The sequence below is a fragment of the Octopus bimaculoides genome, chromosome 9 (assembly GCF_001194135.2).
Source record: "Octopus bimaculoides isolate UCB-OBI-ISO-001 chromosome 9, ASM119413v2, whole genome shotgun sequence".
Lineage (NCBI taxonomy): Eukaryota > Metazoa > Mollusca > Cephalopoda > Octopoda > Octopodidae > Octopus > Octopus bimaculoides.
This window is the reverse complement of record NC_068989.1, coordinates 29433873-29447683: the sequence shown is the minus strand read 5'-3', so window position 1 is coordinate 29447683 and position 13811 is coordinate 29433873. Positions and strand designations below refer to the sequence as shown.

At 36.9% G+C, this 13811-nt stretch overlaps 1 protein-coding gene across 3 annotated transcripts in view; it reads left to right on the top strand.

The window, feature by feature from the left end:
- LOC106881267 (tubulin gamma-1 chain) overlaps positions 1–13811 on the top strand; it is a 68024-nt gene that overhangs the window by 33508 nt on the left and 20705 nt on the right. For all 3 annotated transcript variants that reach the window (XM_052970525.1, XM_052970524.1, XM_052970526.1), the window contains 2 exons: positions 820–969; positions 11883–12035. In XM_052970525.1, the coding sequence (XP_052826485.1) occupies positions 820–969; positions 11883–12035 (303 nt within the window). The remainder of the gene's footprint in view (positions 1–819; positions 970–11882; positions 12036–13811) is intronic.

The window sequence follows — 13811 nt, the reverse complement described above, 5'->3', positions numbered from 1 at the left end:
AATGGAAAATCCCTCAAATTCTGACTCGCTGCTTGACAGAATAAAATTCGTATCCATTTTTTTGTCAGGATTACAAATTTTGAAAACACAACAGGAACAAATTTGGAAAAAAATCTCCCAAAATTCACAAAATTAAAAAAAACACGTCAATCGTCGTACAAAACTATAGCTGAACTGTTTACTCAAATAATCACGTGTTTTCACGAATGTACTAACGAGATTTGATCGGATATTCTCATTTAAATATGTATAGGTGATTACGGGCGGTTTTGGGCGGCTTGGTCACATGAACCAAAATTTTTTTCGGGCAGCTTTGGGCGGTTTGGTAACGAAAGGGTTAATCAAAGAATTCTGTGACTGTTCCACCCTAAAACATATCACTTGCTAGAGCTGTTACTGGGCTGGGAAAATCAGTGGAGTGTTGAGAAAAATATCTTTGCCTTTCATCATTCTGGAGTGAAGATATTGATTAAAGCCCACCTCTCAGTGTAATCTTGTGCCTATGTTAGAAATTGAGATTATTAGTAATTTACAACATCTTGATTAACTAAGTAATAGATGATTTAAAATGCCTGATGCCCTTACTTGTGATAGTTCCTTGTTATAGCACACTACTCCTTCAAAAAAACGTTTTAGCACTTCTTTGTCTCTTTTATTTTACTCCCATTTTGACCCCACTTGTTGCCAATTACATGTTAGTTCTTATGAATAACACTGATCATACATAGAATCTAAATTATTTTTGAATATCTTATGATCTCTAGATTCTTTGCTTATTTAAAAATCATATTTCCCATTTCTCTTTCTTTGTGCTTGCAGGTCTCAATTGTGATGTCAACAAGCACAGCTACACTGCGTTACCCTGGATACATGAATAATGATCTTGTAGGCTTGATTGCTTCTCTTATTCCTACACCACGACTTCATTTTTTAATGACTGGTTATACACCATTAACAACTGACCCACATGTAATGATCACATTTTACTTTACTTCTTCTCATTTTCTTTACTATTTTTCTCCTATTTTTTCATTAAATATATGAGGTGCATTCCAGAAAATTTGAGACTGTTTCAGGAGAGACATTTATTAATTACAAGGAAAAAAAAAACTCTAATCTCCTTCAAAGAAGGTTTCTCTGACTTCAATGTACTTGTAACACTCTGGTCACTTTGTGAAAGTCCCATGGAAGTCCTCCAAAGTGAAGGTGTTTGGACCCTTGACACAACCTCCTTTATCTTTGCAATGGTTTCAAAATGACTCCCTGAGGTTCTCCTTTAGCTTGGGGAACAACTAAAAATCACAGGGTGCAAGGTTTAGAATGTATGGCGGGTGAGGGACAGTTTTGATACCTATCTCTTTCAAGTAGTTGGTTACTAGGATGGAATTGTGACAAATAGTGTTTCCTTCAGTCTAGAATTAAAAAAAAATAACAGTTGGCAGGGCAGTTCATTAGATGTATAGTCATGATATACTAAATTACAATAATCTAAGGCAGTTATAACTAACTGTCCTAAAAAAAGTCTTAAAACTTCTGGAATGCACTTTTTATCTGTTGCATCTCTATTTCTTCTCAAATTTGTAACTAATTTTCAAATTTAGCTTATTTGTCTCTCAATATCTAAATTTAAAGGGTTAGGCTGTTCTCTGAAGGTGAAATCCAGCTGTGAAAAACCGGATTTCATTCTGCCAGAATGTGTTCAGAGTAAATATACACATCATTGTTTTAATTCTCAGTTTTGTGTGCTCATATCATTGTGACCATTCTAATAACTTCTTTTCCATGTTCACATGGGTCAGATGAGACCACGTTGAGGCAGAGTTTTCTACAGCTGGATACCTTTCCTAACACCAACCCTCATCTGTTTCCAAGCAAAGTAATTAAATCCCCATGTCTATTGAACAACAAATAGTCCAGGCATGCCTTCATGGCAGATTGCAAGCAAACAATACTGTATAAGCATGAGACTTTTTTGTTTGTAGTCAGTCCCCACACTTGTGTACATACTTACATACATCATTATCATCCTTTAACATCCATGTTCCATGCTGGCATGGGTTGGATGGTTTGACAATTCTGTATGTCCAAAGACAGCATCATACTCCATTGTTTGCTTTGACATAGTTTCTATGGTTGGATGCCCTTTCCATTGCTAGCCACTCTATGTGTACTAAATACTTATCTGTGCCACCAGCATTAGTGAAGACACCATGCAGTTTGCAAGACTATGAATACTGAGAGAGTAACTTTATGCTTGGAGATGAGAAGTAAAAAATGGGTAAAAGTATGAGAGAAGGGGCTAGAGTAGAACAGGTTACTTGCTGTAGAAGGACTACATGACTAACATTTTAGATAAGAAGATGAGAGTGATTGGCTGGAGCTAAGATGGATATTAAGTGAAATAGTTCTGGGTAACAAGAAAAGCAAATGGTACGAAGGAAGCGCTGCATTAAAGAAGGTGAACAGGTAACTGGCTGGTTTCCTAAAGTTAGGGCTGCAGGTCATTAGGCCATTTGCATCACAAGGATCAAGTAGCTTAGTTCCCTCATTGCAGGAACCAACTCCATAGCATCTATTTATACCATGAAGCCGCCCAGATGCTGCCTAACATCTCCATTGAAATCAGCAGCCATGAAGAGAAAGAAACTTGTTTCATTTTATTCATATTGACATTTCAGGGTAAACTTAATTCATAGTATTTTCCCATTACATGCTAGTTTGGCTGGGTAACATTGCAAGCAAGCAAGATTCAAACTGAATTTTAATGTATTATAGATAAAGCATATTACTCTACCTCCGGTATTCAAGTACTAATTTTATCCATCTTGTTTTACATTTATGTGTTTACTTTGGTAAGTGTGTATATATGAATATGTGTTTATATATGTGTGTGTGTGTATATATATGTATCTGTATACCGTAAAAACCCATGGAATTTGCACACCTGTGTAATTTACTCAGGTGATTTTCAGGATAAAAATAGTTAAAAAATGCTTCTACTCCTGTAAAATTTGCACCCCAAAGTTTTCAGAATTGCCGATATGGTGGCCAGAGGAAAAAGGTTTTCAATTTAGTTATATTTAGCATAATTTCACTTACTTATGATTAGATTTTATTAAATTTTCATTAAATAAAAATAATTTCTGTTTAACAGGTATCACATTGAATGCTATTAAATTACAAAGTGCTTGTATTGTTTATAATAAACTTTAGTTTATATTTCTTGCCTACAAGATTGTGTCCAATCTTTAGCATACTTCTGTATGTCTTCTCAAATCACAATCACAGGAAAGGTTGTTGGTAATTCTCATCAACAAAAACAAAGCTGATAAATATACATAAGTGTTGCAAAATAAGTTTAATTACCAATAAATATCAGCTTGAATGATGCTTTACTCAATCAACAGAGAAAGGTAACCAATCAAACTGATTATATGAACAGAATTCTGATTGGTCAAAAGTGTCTTCTTGTCTCAAGCTCTGATTTTCCGCCTACTTTTGTCGGAACCTTTGATATGGTGTATTAAAATTTTAATCCCTTTCACACTTATAAAATGTCAAGCAAACTTATAAATTTGTCATTACTGTTTTAGCTGGGAGACCAAATTGATAGTTTGGTAACCTGCTAAAATAAACATTAAAAATCGAAAGGAGAAAATAAAAAACTTTGCAAGTTTAACTCAGTGTTTATTGAACAAGAAAGATGCGAATTTAACAAGCAACTTGTTAGAATATGCATGTCTGAGAGGAGACATAAACAAGAATAGCAAAAATCTACTACACCAAAAGAACTGGTAATACATATATTACAAGTGTTCTATGAAGAGAACATAAGATTGTTGCATAATTCAACATGAATGTGAAATGATCTTAAACATCGTATGAGGTAAATGAAGGTTTCTGTCATCATCATCATCATCGTTTAACGTCTGTTTTCCATGCTGGCTTGGGTTGGATAGTTCAGCTGGGATCCAGGAAGCCAGGAGGCTGCACCAAGCTCCAGTCTGATCTGGCAGTATTTCTACAGCTGGATGCCCTTCCTAACACCAACCACTCCAAGAGTGTAGTGGGTACATTTTACGTGTCACTGGCACATGGGCCACAGAAGGCTGGCAACGACCATGATTGGTTGGTACTTTTTATGTGCCACTGGCACGGAAGCCAGTCAAGGCGGCGCTGGCATCAGCCACGTTCGGATGGTGCCTTTTACGTGCCACCAGCATGGGGATCACAACTACAATTTCCTTTTGATTTTGATGTACTTGACTCAATAGGTCTCCTCAAGCACAGCATGTTGCCCTATGATCCAAGGTACTTTTGAGTGGGCTGGGGCTGGTTATGCGACACTGGTGTAGGTTACAGCTGTGAACTCACTTTATTTGCCAGGTCTTCTCACTCACAGCATATCTCCAGAAGTCTTAGACTTTCGTCATTGCCTCTGTGAGGCCCGACATTCAAAGGTCATGCTTCACCACCTCATCCCATGGCTTCCTGGGTCTACCTCTACCCTGGATTCCTTCAACTGTATGGGAGTGGTACTTCTTCACACAGCTCTCCTCATCCATCCGTAGTACATGACCATACCAGCTCAAACGTCTCTCTTGCACACCACATCCGATGCTTCTTATGTCCAACATTTCTCTCATGGCGCTTACACTCTGTCATGTGTGCACACTGACATTACACATCCAGTGGATCATGCTAGCTTCATTTCTTTCGAGCCTATGCAATGTCCTCAGCAGTGAAGCATAGCAGTTCGCACACATGCATCTTACAATCTACCTTTCACTCTGAGCGAGAGGCCCTTTGTCACCAGTTGGGATAGAAGCTTTCTGAACTTTGCCCAGGCTATTCTTATTCTAGTGGTAACACTCTCTGAGCATCCACCCCCGCTACAGACTTGGTCACCTAGGTAGCAGAAGTTCTAGTTTCTTCCCTTGGCTTGTGATGGAATCTGTTTTTTGAGCATCTGTGGTGTTTATTGCCTCTGTGCATCTGCCGCACACGAAAGCTATCTTCCCGGTTAATCTTCCTTTGATGTTGCTGCACCTCTTATGTGTCCATAGGTTGCACTGGGTACATCTTATGGAGTTTCTACCTACACCTTTTTTACAGATTGAGTAGGGCCACCTACCTGAAGGGTGTGTGATGCATTCGCCTTCCTACTTACTAGAACTTTGGTCTTTGCAAATTGACTCTAAGGCCCTTCAATTCTAAACCTTGCTTCCACACCTGAAATTTCTTCTCTAGTTCTGGTAGTGATTCTGCTATGAGGGCCAGGTCATCAGCATAGAGGAGCTCTCAGGAGCAACCTGTCGTGAATTCCTCTGTTATTGCCTGGAGGACTATGATGAATAGAAGGGGACTGAGGGCTGATTCTTGGTGGATCCCTACTTCTACCCGGAATTCTTCACTATACTCATTGCCAACCCTTACTAATGGCCTCTCTGTATAGGGCCTGTACAGCCCTTATTAACCTACCTAGTTTTCGCATTGCCCACCAGATAAGGGATTGGGGAATCCTGTGAAAAGCTTTCTCCAAGTCAACAAAAGCCAAGTATAGGGGTTTATCTTTGGCTTGGTATTTCTCCTCCAGTTGCCGCACCAGGAATATAGCATCAGTGGTGCTTCTACCTGGCACAAAACCGAACTGCTTCTCATCTGATCAGACTCTCTCCCTAATTAGTTGGGCTAACACTCTCTCCATGACCTTCATCACCTGATCCAGCAGTTTGATATCCTTGTAGTTATTTCTATCTAAAGCATCACCTTTACCCTTGTAGCAGTTGACTATGGTGCTGCTATGCCAGTCATTGGGTATGTCTCCTTCATGAACTACCTGGTTTACAATATGGGTGACTAGGCCATAGCCCACACCACCCGATGTTTTAAGCAGTGATTCCTGATGGGCCAGGGGGTTTGTTTGGTTCATACCTTTAATTGCTTTGTCTACCACAGTGCTGTCTATTCGGATAGCTGGTCCCTCTACTGGCTCAACATTTGGCAGGCTCTCCTCCTCTCATTCATTCTCCATGTTCAGCAGTCTTTCATAATGGCTTCTCCAAGCCTCTTTCTTTTCCGAATGTTTAAAAGTAAGTGTACCATCATCCATGCGGACACATGCATTCTGTTGTCTGAAACTGTCAGGGACACTGTATCGCCCAAACAATTTGGATAAACTTTATAGTTTTCTTTGAGGTTGGTCTATAGCACCTGCAAACCTCTGGCCACTTAGTACACCTATCTTTTACGATTAGCTAGTTAGCGCCATTTACCAGTCCAGCATAGTCAATGGATTCTCCCTCTATGGCCATGATTGATATTTTACTAGCAGGGCTTTGGCCACGAGCATGCAACCTTGGCACGTTCTCACCAAGTTTTCGATATCTCGGTTCAGTGACAGCCAATAGACATAACTTTTCATTAGAGCCTTCATCCTTGCCATTCCTGGATGTCTGCTATGAAATTGTTGCAATACACCTTTTTGTAATGTAGTTGTTACCACAATTCTTTGGGCATACATCAGAATATCATTGCAAATTGAAAAACTACTGGCATCTGAATTTTTATTCTGTTTATATTTTAAAGCTTCTTTTATTTTTGTAATATAGTCATCACCTACAGCTTTCATTCTTATATCTTGTGCCATCACTGGTAGTTCTTGGTTAACGTTCCTCATAACACTTAATTTCACTTTCTGCCTGCAGTGTGGCTATAACAGTCTCTTCTAGTGGTTCCATATTTCTTGAATTAATCTCAAGGCACTTTGCATGACTGATTTTTTCTGATGGAATGTATTGCACTTTGAATTTATAACTTAGTAACATCACACCACAATATTGCAGGTGGTTCATAGTATGAGTCGGTAACCCTTTTTAGACTCATAAATCGACAGCAAAGGTTTATGGTCTGTTTGCAATAAATAACTTCTGCCATGCAGAAACCTGTGAAATTTTTTCACTGCAGAAATAATTGCTAGGGCCTCCTTTTCAATTTGACCATATCTCTTCTCTGCCGCTATTAGCGAGCACAAAACATGAACCACTGGTTTTGTACTTAGTGAAGTGGAACTGCACCTAATCTGTGCTTGGAATTGTAATGTGCTAACAACAAGTCTGAGATTAGAATTTTTTTATTTCATCAAAAGTGTTCTGGCATATAGTGGACCAATTCCCCTTTATTCTTCTTTCTAGTAAGTTGTTCAGTGGAGCTCTTAACTTGTGCATATTAGGAATGTAGCTTTGATAATAGTTTGCAAACCCAAGAAATGCTTGTAAAGTTAGAATATTTGTCGACGCAGGTATATTCCTTATTGCATCTTCCCTCAACGGGTCAGGACATCTACCACTTTTATCAATTATTTACCCTACGTACTTAATTTGAGGTAGAAAGAATTCGCATTTTTCTTCACTCAAAGTGAACATGAAAACTTTAATTTTCTTAAACACAGCTTTTATGTATTCCACATGCTATTCATGAGAATTACTCTTTATCAAAATATTGTGCAAGTACAGGATTGCAAATGCCACTTTTAATCCAAAAGGTAATCATGTGTATCTGTTCAATCCTCTGTGTGTATTTATTGTCAAATACTTAGAACATTATTCATTTACTTTTATCTGTAAATAGGCTTCAGACAGATCTTATTTGCAAAAAATGTTTCCACTATTTAACTTCGAAAAAATGTCCTCTGCAGTTGGGAGTGGATGGTGGTATGTTTTTAAGCAATTGTTCAGTCCTGTAGAGAAATTAGTACACAGTCTAATCTTATTTCTTTTAATACATTCCATGGGTGCCACCCACTTTGAGTAATCCACCTTTCTGATGACTCCACTCTTTTTGAGTCTGCCAACTCTTCATTTATGGTTTCAATTGCCACAAAAAGTACTTTTCTGTTTGCGTTTTCACTTACTTGGAAATAGGCTTCCGTCATTCTACATAGACCTGGGAACATTTTTTTTCAATTTTTTCTTCAGTTCTTCCAAAGACTTGATTTTAATGGGACAGCCATGTGTGTTATTGCAGTAAAGATTCGTGGGGAGGTGCCATACATTGAATAGTTCTAACCAATCTGTGCCAAATAGATTGATTGTATTATCCATAATGAATAATTTTGCTTCACATCGAAATGTGACATTGATACATGTTTTGCCCATGAAATGTAATTTATTGCCCATTACACCACATGCTATTTTCGCTGTTTTACATAATCTCAGTTTACAAATTTTTCACATCATTTATTTTTGCATGCATGAATTTATAGTTTTTCCGTCGCAATCACTCTCTGCTGAAAACACCTTAGAACTTTTTTGTGTTTGAGCCTTGTAGTTTTGTTCTACAATGAGAATTCCTGTGTCCCAGCTTCTGACAACTATTGCACTTTTTGTTTTTAAACTGACAATCCTTTTTGTAGTGTAGGCCTCCACAACCATAACATGGATTAGGGTCTGACACTTTTTTTATTGTGGTTCCCAGGATGACATTTTGGAATTTTTGCAGTGTCTTTATCTTGTATTTTTTTCACATCATGTTTAAGATTTACCATAGTCTGACATTCTTCTGTGATGGTCTGTAGAGGTAAATCCTGGTTCACTTGCTCCATTTTCAAGACATTCCTTGCCCCTTGCATGAAAGGAAGTGATTTGAACATATTCTGAGTGAGATCCTGTCGTTGGAAATGTTCGCACATACAGTTGACTACTCCAGCGTAGGTGATAAAATCCTCCTCCTCATTTTTTGTTAAGTTCTAACAATTCATTCTGGTGTTGAATAATGAACTTCTATCACAAAAAATTTTTGGAAACAGTTCCACGGTTTCTTGGAAACCAGTCTCACTTGACTTTTTGGGCAGAATAAAGTTACAGTTACAATCGTGTTTGGTAGGAGCTACCTTACATAGTAAAAGCCTTACTTTCTGCTCCTCCAACCATGACTTGCACTCATTGTTAAAAATGTCCTTGTATCTTCTATAATATGCAGAAAACATAATACCCTCCTCCAAATTTTACATAAATTCAGAAATTGCATTAGCCATGCTATCTGGCGTAAACAAGCTTACTGGATTTTTGGATTTCGCCAACTATAACTCAATTGTTATTGTTGTATTTGTTTTTGCAACTCCTCTAGTTCTTGCTGCTTCTCTTGAAGCAGTACTACTGCGGGTAATAGGTTTTCCGTGATGCGGAAATAACCAATGTGTATTTCAAATGATCCTTGTCGCCAGATGTTATATCCTTATGGATAAACGAATACACTGCAACAGTGTAATAATATAATCAAAACAAATGGCAGTAACCACATGGAACGTAACAATCTTTTAAGAACTGACAATCCAACATGCTAATTCAAACTGTAAACTTTGAACTATTAACACATGAACTGTGGAACTAGCACGAACTACCTCATTTACTCAGATCGCTACTATTTATATGTGACAATTCTCACCAGGGAGAGTCATACTCTCACACAACAGTGGAAGATATATTTTACAGGTCTATGATTTGTGTTGAATTTGAACCTTTTACCTTGTAGCAATTGTTTGAGACGGGCAATGGCCCATACGATAGCGAATGCTTTGCATTCAATATTTGACCAATTAGACTCAGCAGGTGTTAATTTTTTTGACACATAGAACAGGGTGACCATTTTGTGAAAGTATTGCCGCAATACTGTTCATTGATGCATCTGTCGTCAGCTTGGTAGGCATTTTAGGATCAAATGGCTTCAACGCTCGTTCTTTGCGTAGTTTGTCTTTAATATTCTCAAATTCAAGTTGGTACTTGTCTGTCTACTGAAGACGATCAGCAGTAGTTAGTTTCTGTATGCTAATTGTTTTTTCACTGAAATTTGAAATTAATTGCCCAAAGTATCCGATTAGTTGAAGAAAGAATCGCAGTTCTTCAGTATTTGTCGACTGATTTAATGCTATGATTCTGTGAGTGAATTCTTTTGTGGGTTTAATTCCTTCTACCAATATTACATGGCCTAAAAATGTGATGCTTGTAGTCTTTTGAGCATATTTTTCTTTGTTGACACTGACTTGTTTCTCGTATAATCTTCTGAGGATGGCATTTAAAAATTTATTCAGGCTCTCTTCTATCTTTGCAAAAACAATTATATCATCTTGGTAGATGATGAAATTTTTTAGTCCCTTGAACACTACATTCTCTGTAGCATGCTGAAAAATTGCAGAACTGTTTTTCATCCCCATCTGTAATTGCATAACCAAGTATACCCCTCTTGTAGTATTGGTGGCGCAGAGCTTCTGACTATTTTCATCGAGCTCAATCTGCCAATATGCGTGACTTAAATCAGTCTTAGCAAAGAATCTTACACCACTAAGCTTGCTAAACATGGTTTCTGTTTGTGGCAAATGATAAGCTTCCATGCATATTTTTTTATTTAGGTGAACTTGGTAGTTGGGACACATACGCAATCGTCCATTTTTCTTTCTAACCCACACAACTAGAGAAGTATTGACTATATCACCCAGAGTACATTTTTTAATTACACCTTTGGCTTTCAATGCATCTATGCAACATCTTCCTCAAGAGTAATAGGGACACTTCTAGCGGCATGGAATTTGTCAGAGGCATTAAATATAAATTTGACAGAAGCTTGCACTCCTTTTATTGTCAGCAGAAATGACTCGATGCTGCAAATTGTTTCAGCATTGAGCAGGTCATGACCTAGTAGATCATACCTACTATCACCTTTAATTATTTTAAAACCCCAATGCATTCCATGTGGTGCCCATTGTAGGATTCGTATGAAGAATGTTGCTGTGTAATCATCATGCTGGTATCCTTTGCTATTACAGATGAGATAATGCTGCAGGGAGCACCCATATCATGCATCATGTCTATCATGTACCCATTGAGTGAGACAGATTCAAACATGGGTTTTTGCAATGTGTGACTGATAAAAGTCATGATTGCATCCTGATGACTCATCCTGTGATTATTCCTGGTGCTTTTGCATAGTGACCTTTCTTGCCAAAGTTTTGCAGATAGCTTTTATTGCAGAGAATTTGTGTCGTGGGAACTAGTTTTCCACAGCAGTAACAGGATTTGTCACTCAAATTTTTTCTTTTATCTAGTGCGGTTGTTTTGGAATAGGCAATGACTTCCTCTTTTTAATTGTCATTGCAGAATTCAGATATTTGTGAAGAATGTTGTAAAAATTGTACTGCAGCACAACTAACAGCAAGACATATGAGAAGGGGTAACAACATCAACCGTAATCCTGTAGCAATGGAATCAATTGTATTTCCCTGTTTATTGTAATTGCAATGTATAGAAAAAAACGGAGAAGTTCACATAAAACTCATGTATGCCATGTGACTGATTTCTAAGTATTTAAAGAAATGTACAGCATTTGTTATATATTCATCAGGAGCTCCAAACACAACACACACATATATACATATACATATATATATATATACACACATATCTGAATTTTTATTGCAGATTTTAACAACTACTTTCTGATTAAATATCTAAATCTCTTGGAATGATTTTTAATAAGATTTTAATTTTCCAGTGAAAAATGTTTTAATGTGAGCATTTATATTTACACCTTGTTTCAGTTGGTTTCACCATTGATTATCATAAGGTATCTTGTGGGTACACAGGAATTAATGTGAACCAAAGATTAGACCAATCAAAATATAGTATAAGTGTAAATACTAAAAAATCTGTCGTCTAAAGCCGAGGGTTCTTGTCTGAAAGGTTATAATCTTAAATACTTTCTGTTATTGCCTATACCTTGAACTTAATTTTATAACTGTTACATCATATTTGCTTCTTCTTATTCTCTCCTTCACTACATCTCATTTCAGTTAGTTTTTTAAATTTATTTTGTGATTTTTTTCCATACAGGTTGCTAGTGTGAGAAAAACTACTGTCCTTGATGTGATGCGTAGGCTATTACAACCAAAAAACATGATGGTCTCAACACCTGTTCATAGACAAGACAAGCACTGCTATATTTCAATATTGAATATCATTCAAGGTGAAGTAGATCCTACACAGGTAAAATGATCATCAGGATTATTTTTCATGATATATAGTTTTTATGTGACATCCTTCAGATGTAAGTTTTTAATCTTTTGAAGCAGTCACTTTTAAATTTTTATATTCTAAAATGATATATAGTTAATGGTTAAATCTTATAGTTTACATCTTAGCTTCTATAAAATATTCAGATTTTTTTTTTTGAATTTTGAAGTTTTACAAATATTCATAGTCTATTTTAAAATTTGTTCTTTTTATTTGTAATTCATTATCATTGTGTCTATCATTCCTTCAACATTGCCTATTGTAGAAGTCTTGGCGAGAAAGGAAGTGATTTGATCCAGGTAGCCTATTGTATATGTGTTACTATATCGTGTACAGTTTCAAAGATGTATCTTTGCTTATTAAGATACAGGTATCATGGAAGAGATTTCTCTCTTGTCACTACAAGTCATGAAACCAGAAATAAACCATCTCTTAGATTATCAGGAATCCTTGGAGACAGTTCTTATTGTCAACATATTGATATCACTATTATATCTTATTAAGTAACTACTTCCAGATTTTATATCATTTAGAGGTGCTTCTTTTTTATATTCATGAACAATAGTTTTCTTTATCAGTTTTACTAATTTATCACATTTATTTGAACTGATATTCTGTGATTTTGGATGAGCACCATCTATATTCTTCATTTCAAAGTTACCTTTATTTTTCACATTATCATGTCATCTACTATAATAATACTCTTGTGTCTTTCTCCCTCACAATATATGAATGAGAAAGGAAGGGGTGATAGATGAAATAAGGAAGGAAGGGGTGAAAAAACAAATCAAATAGCGTTTCGACTCTATGTGAGGTGTGTGTGTGTGTGTGTGTGCAATGGAAGTGGGATGGTGAAGATTCAACACTGAAAAGAAAAATCAAGCAGCATTTCAACTCTGTGTGAGTGTATGTGTGTACAAGGGAAGTATGTGATTGTATGTGTGAGCTAGCATTCTTTTAGTAACAAATGATGATAGTTGTCATATCTCAAAAGACAACCACTAGATAACATTGACAAATGTATTAATTTGATTTACAATCCATATTCTATGTTTTGTTAAAAATTATTATTACACACACCTACATAAACAAACTCATTGGAGAAAATAATTATTGCCTGAGTGTATCAAGAATATAAAACGACTGCAGTTGAAAAGTTTATTTATATTAAGAAATTTATGTAATAAATTTTGAACAAGGAGTTTTTACAACATCAACTATAAATCACAGCATATTTTTTGTGGCTTTAAGTTGTATGAGTTTCGGTTGGTTTCAGTGATGGAGAGCACAATTGAAAGGAAACGTTGCTTAGTGAGAGAAAGACAGGAATATAAGAGCAAGGCTCTCAGCTGAAAGATCTGCTGCCATCAGAAACCAAGACAATTCAAGAAGCACATCACTGAAAATGAAACTGATTTTGAGACTGATGCAAGGAGAGAATAGCAGAGAGAAAGATTTTCGCAAAGGATTCTTCCAATTGCAAGTTTTCTTTTCAGGTACACGACACTGCTTTTCCTCTTCCCAGGCTACAGGCCCACACCCCCAACACCCATACTGTTAGGATTGGCACTCTCAACGTCGGCACGCTGAAAGGTAGATCTGGTGAAATTGTTGAGATGCTTGAACGGAGATGCGTAGATATGTGCTGCATCCAGGAAGTAAGATGGAGAGGAGGTTCTGCAAGGTTCCTCACAGGCAAAGAACACAGGTACAAGATTTTCTGGGCAGGGAACACTGACGGGGTCGGGG